This window comes from Morone saxatilis, unplaced genomic scaffold, assembly GCF_004916995.1.
Source record: "Morone saxatilis isolate NCDOM2014 unplaced genomic scaffold, NCSU_SB_2.0 Contig4, whole genome shotgun sequence".
Lineage (NCBI taxonomy): Eukaryota > Metazoa > Chordata > Actinopteri > Moronidae > Morone > Morone saxatilis.
In genome coordinates, this window is record NW_023339984.1 from 582,289 (window position 1) to 591,580 (window position 9,292).

Genomic DNA, 9,292 nt, shown 5'->3' on the forward strand with positions numbered 1-9,292 from the left:
CATGAAAGTGCAAAGAGGAAGAGGGAGGAAGAGGATGGCAGAAAGAGTGAGAGGAGGAAGATGGAGACAGAGTGAGAGAGAAAGGAAGCCAGTGACTTTTCATCTGTGACTGTCGCTTTCCATCTGACTGCATCTCTCCCTCCTTGTCTGCATAAAAAACCTGAAGATGTCTCCTTGAGCATGTGGGCTTTTGTGTGTGTGTGAATGTACATGTATGTGCGTTTTATGCGTCCATTTTGGTTTCCTGTTACTATATGTACATTTTTTGTGACTGTAATTATGTGTGTGCGTGTGTGTGTGTGGCTGGACGAGGGTTACAGGGACTCTCATTCATCACATTAAAGAGAGCAAGTGGGGGATGGGACTGAAACTGGACAGCAAAAGTTATTATGCATAGGCTTGGTTGTAAATCTTTGAGTGTGTGTGTGTGTGTGTGTGTGTGTGTGTGCACACTCCACTGTATGCATGTGTTTGTGGGTGTTTTTATCTGTGTGTGTGCGCTCTCATTGTGTTTGTGTGTGCGTGTGCTTACTCCTGAGAGGCTCTCCTCATTAAGCAGCGAGGCGACAGGAGTGCAGAGTGTGTGTTTTCACACACCGCTGCTCCGATACAACGGGAGCCACTTTTTTCGCCTCCCTTCCTTCTCTCCCCTTTGTGCTTCCTCATCTTTTTCCTCCTCCTCCTCCTCCTTGTCTTCTGTCTCTCTCTCTTTCTATTTCCCCCGTTTTCCTCATCTGTTCTTGAAATCCTTCCCTGCCTCCTCCTCCTTATTCTCTTCTTCCTCCACCTTTGTACCTCCTCCTCATCGTCACCCTTTCCTCTCATCTAAACCTGCAGCACTGGAGTGTTTGTTGCCTTGGGTAAATGTGAAGAACAGATACATTCTGAAAGTGAAAACATTCACACTCAACTGCTAAGCCTCAGCCTTGATTAATCAAGTTTTTTTGTGGTGACAGTAGCCACGGAAACTTGTTTCTTTGTTAAGAGCTGAGCTTAGTTATATGTGTATCTATAATAGGAGTTTTAAAAAACAACATATTAAGCCCATTAAACCTCAATCAATGCAGGCAAATGTTTAATACCTACCTAATGAAGGAACAGGCAGAGAGAGAGAAAATGGAGAGGGAAAATTTAAAAAGTGTGAAAAGTCAACAGGTAGGCCTATTTGTTTGTGTGTGGAGGCAGAGGTAATTCCCTTCAGATGGAAGCACTAAGTTGATGAGGCTTCCACTGCGGCCGGCCAGAGGATGAGATTATCGACCAGCCAGAGTCGGACTGTGGTTTTGATTCCAGGCCAGAGTCTGTGAGGGAGACAGAGGGGAGAGAGGAAGAGGTAGAGGTTGGGAGGAAGACAAGAAAGGGAGATACTAGGGGAAGAACATGAGGGACAATGCCGGGTTGGGGATTCAGATATAAGGTCACGACTTCCTCCTTTTTTTATCCTGTCCTTTCTCAGTAGCTCTTTTTGTCTCGCTCCTTTTCTTATTTACACACTGTAAGAAATGTTCTTCCTAACAAGTTACCATGAGTCACTTATTCTTCAAATATATCTGTTCTTTAAATAAAATTATTCTGTCTAAGGGATATTTCCAATGCAGTCCAAGATTTTCTTGGCTTTTAAAAAGCGCACCGCAACTTCACTCTAAATATGAAAAATGTAATTCAAATACATAGTAACCACAGCTATCCAGTGAAAAGTATGTCACTTTAAATTTTATGATTTAAATTTTTTTTGGCAAAAGTATCAAGACCTCCTTTATGGATTGAGAACATTTTCCTACTCTCTTATTAAAGCTAAATAAATAAATAAAACCATTAAAACTCATTGAATTAACAAAAAAATGCCATTGTCGTGATTATACATACATACATATATTATATATACACATACATACATACATACATATACATACACATACACACACACACTATGCTCATACTTTTTATATATATCATGCAACACTGCAAAGATTTAAACACTTATGAGTTAATTATTTTACGACGATGACATGCATGAAAATGCAAAACATGATAACAAAATTATTTAATTGTAAAGATTTTGTGTCATTGTTTATCCATTCTCACACTCTTTTTGTTCTTTTTTGTTTTTTCTTACATATNNTATTTTATATTCTGTGCTATACTGTTGTACTATACTATACATTATGTTATACTATATTACTACATTTCAATTTATATTATGCTTATATTAGTTTATATTGCCCCATACATGTACACACACACAGACACACGTGGGTACTGCATGTGTACAGCTACTCCCACGCTACTTCACAGAGTCATCAAACTTTGTCTTTTGTTATTGTTTTGACGTCAGAGACCCCCTAATGGCAGAAATTCTATATTGTACATTTAACTGCTCTTGTATAGTTTCTATTTGTATTCTCTTTTTTGGGGAGAATGTGCTTCTGGAGACACCTACTGTGGCGGGAGTTTACATGTCTGTCTGAACAGATTTTGTCAGTGCGAGTCACAAAACTGTACAGTGTGTGTAGTTTTAATTCCTAAAGGGTGAAACAGATGAGCAGGCCATACCCAGTCCTCCGCTCTGTGTTATCTCCACCTCACAGTTTGTGCCCTCAAAGCCCTCTGCACACTGACAGGTGTAACTGTTGTTACTGGCCTCCTTACATGCTCCTCCATTCAGACAGGGGTAACTGAGGCAGGGGCTTGCTGCAACATAAAAAAAGGACATTATTATTTAGTGGGAAAAGTAATGTTATTACTGCAATATTATAACTAGTAATGCCTTACTGCCCAACACTGCTAATTAGACACATGCTGTGCTTGGCTTGTTGCCATTTGACTCTGTGCAGATGATTTTGGAGAATTCTTCCGATAAAAAACACACCTTTGTAGCAGTCACGTTTAAAGTCGTAGATGGTGCAGACGTAACTGTCCTGGCAGGTCTTGGGTTGGCACACAACGCCGGTGTTGGTACATTCACAGGACTGAGAACAGTCCTCAGTCACAAATTTGTCCTTCAGCTGCAGGAGAAAGAGAGACGAGATGGGAGGATGAAATGAGATTACATCATCACACAGTGGCACACATGCTGTAACTGGTCCTCGAGGCCTCTTACAGGGTAGTATCTGTTGAGGTAGGTGCAGCCACACTGAGGGTATGGCACACAGATTCCCTCACTCATGACGAAGCCTGTGTTGCACTGACACCCTTCCATACAGGAAGTGGTGTCACACCCAGAAGGTGCCGCTAGGTCGGCGCAAGAGGCGGGGCAAGATGACATACAAGAGGAATAGGTGCTGTTGGCGTCACACTTGAGGACTAGGAGGGAGACAAAAGTCACACAGTCAGTCTGATGTGGATATTGCCTGATGAAAATTACATAAAGCAATGTAGAAATCTATTTGACATGGATGAAATGAGTTGTTCTTGTTGTTTTCACCCAAAGAACTTATAATACCGACAGACATGTGACTCAAGTCATTTTGCCCAAGTTTTAAGCAAGTTCCAAGTCATGTGGTCCAGTTAACGTTCACTTTTAATGCCAGTGTTGACAACATTATACGTCATTAAAATTAAATTGAAAACTTTAAATGGACAAGTCATTCGAGTGATCATGTCTCAAGTCAAGTCAAGTCTTTAACTTCTAGGGCTGCCATCTAATAGTCGACCCAACTGCTAGTAAATTCCAAAACAGTCAGCACAAAAATTACACATGGTTTGAGGTAAATGGTAAAAGACTGGTTTGGTCCTCATTCTAACATGCTTCTCTCTACTGTCGTTATTTCCATGTGATGTAAAAGCAGTGTGATTTTTTGCGTGTTCAGAATCTTACCACAGTCCAGCTGCTGCCTCCAGGTTCCCAGTTTGACTCCAGCCTCCTGACATGCTGCAGCATATGCTTCATAACTAGCGCAACGCAGCATTGCACTTCCCCGTTCAGCACACAGGTCAAACACACAGTCACTGAGGAACAAACACACACATACTGAGCGTGAGCAAAGGCTGCCAACTCACACAACCACATTAATTCATATAGGGACAATTTGGACAAGGCATGTATGGTTGGGACTGACGATTATTTTGATGATCAATTAATCTGTCGACCATTTTCTCGATTAATTGATTAATTGTTTGGTCCATAACATGTCAGAAAATGGTAACAAAAAAAAGGAAGATCACTGTTTACTAAACCCTAAGGTGACATGCTCAAAATCTTTGCATCTTTTATCCACAAACCAAAGATACTCAGTTTACTGAAACCAGAAAATATTCACATCGGGTATTTGGACTCGAAGCCATTAATCGATTATCAAAACAGTTGGAAGTCAATTTAATAGCAGACAACTCATCAATAAATCGACTAATCATTGAGACCACACACTCCAAGGCTACTCACTCCTGGTAGGTTTTAGGTGGCAGGGTCGCATGGCAGGCAGCAAACAGTCCCTTGGAGTCGGACAACGCTCCGCACTGAGCCATACTGTTGTAGTCATTCAGCTGAGACTGAGAGCAGTCTGATGTCTCAAATCCTGAGTCCGGATCAGTGTCCACCTCTCGCCTGGAGACAAAGGGTAGAAAGGATGAAAAGACTCAGAGCTTTGTTAAAGTCACCATTTCTAACCTGATGTCTGAATTTAAGTGATATATCAGCAGGTCAAACAGAGTAGCTCTGCTACACTAAATGTAACAGAACCTTGATTAGTGCCTTTGGTAACACTTGTGTTTACAAGGGGTGTACAGCTCTCCCTTCAAAGAAGAAACAATGCATTTTAATATGGAACAATTCGGCAAATGTCTCATTCAGAATCACATGTCATCATGTTTATTGCTTTTCCAACAGACACAGACAAAAAATACTATCTTTCTAAATTGTGTTGGCCTTGTTGGCGAGCCACGCTGCACTAGTGCTACTCATGAAAATGGCTGCTGTGAAAAAGGTCTATATCAAAATCTAAAGAGACTGTGTTCACAGCTAAAGTAGTAGCTCTGGTTGTGGTCCTACCTGTGGAGATGGACTGTGTGAGGAAGGTTGAATATTTTCAGTGCATCACCCTGTCGGTCACTGACTCTCCAGCTTTCTCCAAATGCATTCAGGTCCCTGACCACTGTCCCGTCTGGCTTCATGTACTCATTTCTGGTGATGCCGTCGTAGTTACCACACAGGCCTCTGACAGAGTTCTTGTAGGTGCTGGGCAGTATGACCTCTGATACACAAAGAGAAAGACAAAGACAGAGGAGTGAAATTCACAAATAAACCAAAGAAGAGAGTTAGGAGGGGTAGAGCTTTCCTCTTCTGTTACCTGCACGACTGTTGCCATCAAAGCGTACAGTGAGTCCAAAGTCAGTGGTGAGCTGGACCTGCCTGGAATTCATCGTGATAGTTAAACCACCAACTGGGCTAAGAGGAGGTGCAACACGCTCTCCGTTCACCTAGAAGAGATACAATGTGATTGCAGTGTATACTTTTTACTACAGAAAACAGCAAGTTATCTAACAAAGGCAAACTACTGACCAGGACGGTCTTCTTCTGCAGGAAACGAACATTGACACCGTAAACGTCAATGTACATCTGATCCAGGAACGACACTCTCCTGTTCCCCCCACGTCTGATATTCTTCCCCCTCACCACCAGGGGAATAATAGAGTTCTGTAGGTTGTGGCCCTGAGTCAAGACGTAGGTGTAGGGACCCTGGAAGTGATGGGTGAAACCATCGAATGTTCGGTAGTGAGGATCCCCAGAGACGCTGCACTTGTTGAACTCTACAGAGGATGATAAAAAAATTTAAAATTCAAAATGGACAATGACCAAAACAATACAGAACTGTACAGTGCACCAAGGTAGTTACTCCTTTTTCCACCAAATTAGTTCTGGTTCTTGAGCCGCTACTGTTCAAGATTCTTGGAACTTTGGTGCTTTCTAGTGAACCAGCCCACGTTTCCACCAGTTTTGAGGGGTACCATCACACCCATTGGAAGTAGTTATTTATTTTTTAACTTTTCAGGTTCTGAACCAATTTATGTTTGCTCTAAACGCTCAGAACGGTTCAAAACAGGAGCTTGAACCGAGCTGGTTCCCTGTTGTTGGAAACTGTTTTTTCTGACATTTCTAATCTTTGAAATCTCTGAACTGCAGTTACAACATGCTGTGATATTACAGGTGAAGCTGTTGAGAGTGGTGGACTCACGGGTGGGTTTGCAGTAGAGGTCTCCGTACTTGTCCAGGGCACACACTGAGTTGGAATTACAGCTGTGGTCCTTACATGTGATTTTGCCCCCAAGATTACAGGTACATGAGTCAGCACATTTATCTGTCAGCCAAGAGTCTCCCACCTACACACATACCCACATAAAATAGACTTATCAGAATCAGAATAAGAATCAGAATCAGAATTGTTTATTGCCAAGTAGGTTTTTACACCTACGAGGAATGTGACTTTGTTGGTGCATAAAATATACAAATATACAAATCACACAAAAATATAATATAAATATAAATAAGCTAAGACGGGAGTGCATTAATGTAATGCATATATACAGGGTGGGTATAAGAGTCAGTGTCCAAGGGGGTTTCAGGCCTTGTTAATGAGGCCAGCTGCAGACAGAAACAGTTTTTGTTGCGTGAGGTTTTGGTCCTGATGGACCACAGCCTCCTGCCAGAGGGAAGTGTTTCAAAGAGTTTGTGACCGGGGTGGGAGGGGTCAGCCACAATCTTGCCTGCACACCTCAGGGTCCTAGAGGCGTACAGGTCCTGGAGGGATGGCAGATTGCAGCCGATCACCTTCTCAGCAGATCGAATGATACACTGCAGTCTCCCATTGTCCTTGGCAGTGTCAGTTTTAGTTGGACTTTATGATAAACTACGGTGGCCACAAAACTTGCAAAAGACCCTATATACAGCCAGGGTTTGGTTTGTCCATTCTGAGCTACTGTAGCAAGATGCCGGTTCAACATGGTCTCCTCTGTAGAAGAGGACCTGCTCCATCTGTAGATAAAAATGTCTCATTCTAAGGTAATTAAAACACAGCGATTCTTATTTTCAGGTGACAACACTAATGAAAACATACCTATGACTATTACATTACGATTCTGACAATAGATCTTCCTATATGTTATTCATAAAAGTCTGATTATTAGATTTTAGGCTTTTTAAGACTTTTTAGGACCCTGTTGACACTCTGCACATCCACTCACATCATGGTACTCTCCATCTGAGTCCAGACAGCCACATTTGTCCAGGGGAACACACTTGTTGTCACTGAGGACGTAGCCGGCGTCACACTGGCAGCCTTCAATACAGGTGGTTGGAGGTAGGTGGCAGAAGATGGGGAAGAGGTCAGAGCAGGTTGGGGGGCAGGGGGCGGTGCAGTCTGAGTAGTGGCTGTTAGGAGGGCAGGGCAGGGCTGCAGGGAAAAAGAGAGTTAAGGACGAGGGGAGTAAAACTACAAGCTTTTCTTTATTTAAATGGTCAGTCGGTGTTGCTCTAACTTACGGCAGAAGGTGTTGTTCCTCCAGCTGATGGTTAATCCGGCACTCTGACAGGCCTGAGCATATGCCTCCACGTTGTCACAAAGCGTCGCCTGCATGCCGTCATACTCACACATGTCGTAAATGCAGTTACCTAGGAAAGCCTCAGGGGGCAACAAAGAGTGGCAGGGCTTGAAGAGGTCAGAGAGGATGACCGCGGCACACTGAGCCTCATACAGCTTCTCCTCTTCTGAGGTGCAGTTTGGGTGGATGTCTGGACGAGTGTCTGGCTGACAACTAGAGGGTAGAAAATGGTTTATTTAGTCTCTGGGATGTTGCAGTGTTCTTTCCGAGTGTTCTCTGCCTTCTTTAGTGATAAAGCTAAATGGACTGTACTTATGTAGTCGTCCGACCACTTGAAGTTCTTTAACATTACATACACATTCACCCATCAAATGGAACTAACTTATTCATACACATTTATCCACTGATTCATAGCATTGAGCGCTATTTTGGGTTCAGTCTCTTGCTCAAGGATGCTTCAACGTGTGGCGGGAGGAGCCGAGGATCGAACTCTACCTCTGAGCCACAGCTGCCTTCCATGGTATATGTAATGCATGTAGTTTATTTTCTGTGATGGATGCATATCTATATTTCTATAGTTCTATATTTGGTTTTCTTGCCTTTATTGGAGATATGAATAGAATACTAAAATAGCCACTACCCGTGGCTGAACCCACTGACCCAGGATCACTGTCTCCATCTGATTTCCAGCTGTTGCCTAATTCAATCACATCCTTGGCTGGTTTCTTGTTGGGCATCAGGTTGTCATCAGAGGAGTTGTGGTTGTAGTTCCCACACATGCCACACAGCTGGAAAGCAGGGAGGTGGAACAGGGTTATTAATTCAATTAAATTTTATTTGTATAGCACCAATTCATAACAGAAGTTATCTCAGGACACTTTTCAAATAGAGCAGGTGTCACGACTGAAATTGATGAAGGGGCCGACCAGTTTGAAGAAGCTTGTGAGGTTGAGGAGGAAATTTGAGGCGAGGATTTAATTTTAACAGAAGCGCAAAGTCGAAGAGGCAAGGTAGAAACCAGGGAAGAGATGTTTTGAATCTCTTGTTTCTTAAAAGGTTCCTGGTTTTCCAAGCCGTACTCGTGCTTGCAAGGTTTTGAAATTAAAATTGGAGCGTTTTTAGATGTGGAAATTAGCGGGGCAACTGGATAACAAAGAGGTTGCAAGTAATCCAGCCTAAGAGTAAAACAAAAAATGCAATGGATATGTTGGCGGTCTGTTGTGAAACAGGATAAGTGTTAATTTGTTTGAATAATGGTTACGTGGAAAATTGAAAAGAAGGGGCAGAGTCTAGAGAGATTTCTTTGGCTTTATTAAAAGGAGAGGTTAAGATAAATGGACAAGAGATCTGAATTTTCAAAGATATAACTCCAGAGATTCGCTGACAGTAGGTGGTAATGCCGTATCTTAGAGAATGTATATATGCTTGTAGAACAGTGAGAAACTCTTAAAGATTTTTTGGGCCAAAGGTACAAAGGAAATTTCAGTTTTTTCTGAAAGTTTGTTAAAATCAGAAAGAAATTGTGCTGCGTTATCCAGGTTTGTTTTATGTTCCTTATGAGACATGTAATTTAGAAATTGATTAATTTGCTTCATCGGGCTTGATTGAGTGAGGATAGTTAACTGGCGGCGTAGCATCGCGGGATAACATGTGAATTGAATTCGGAGTGAGTTGCCTAATAATGTTCGGCGCTAGAGAGGGCGAGGCGGGGGAGTATATATAAATAAGATAGAATTGGTCCAAGTACAGAAGCCTTGGT

At 42.3% G+C, this 9,292-nt stretch overlaps 1 protein-coding gene across 1 annotated transcript in view; it reads right to left on the bottom strand.

Annotated features, from left to right (window-relative positions):
• Positions 1-9,292, bottom strand: part of zanl (zonadhesin, like) — a gene marked incomplete at its 5' end in the record, with an annotated part of 34,247 nt that overhangs the window by 2,224 nt on the left and 22,731 nt on the right. Inside the window, 12 exons of the mRNA XM_035675698.1 lie at positions 2,554-2,691; positions 2,870-3,005; positions 3,101-3,303; positions 3,818-3,948; positions 4,382-4,543; positions 4,988-5,189; positions 5,286-5,415; positions 5,498-5,745; positions 6,171-6,315; positions 7,177-7,385; positions 7,475-7,746; positions 8,194-8,321. Of these exons, the coding sequence (XP_035531591.1) occupies positions 2,554-2,691; positions 2,870-3,005; positions 3,101-3,303; positions 3,818-3,948; positions 4,382-4,543; positions 4,988-5,189; positions 5,286-5,415; positions 5,498-5,745; positions 6,171-6,315; positions 7,177-7,385; positions 7,475-7,746; positions 8,194-8,321 (2,104 nt within the window). The remainder of the gene's footprint in view (positions 1-2,553; positions 2,692-2,869; positions 3,006-3,100; positions 3,304-3,817; positions 3,949-4,381; positions 4,544-4,987; positions 5,190-5,285; positions 5,416-5,497; positions 5,746-6,170; positions 6,316-7,176; positions 7,386-7,474; positions 7,747-8,193; positions 8,322-9,292) is intronic.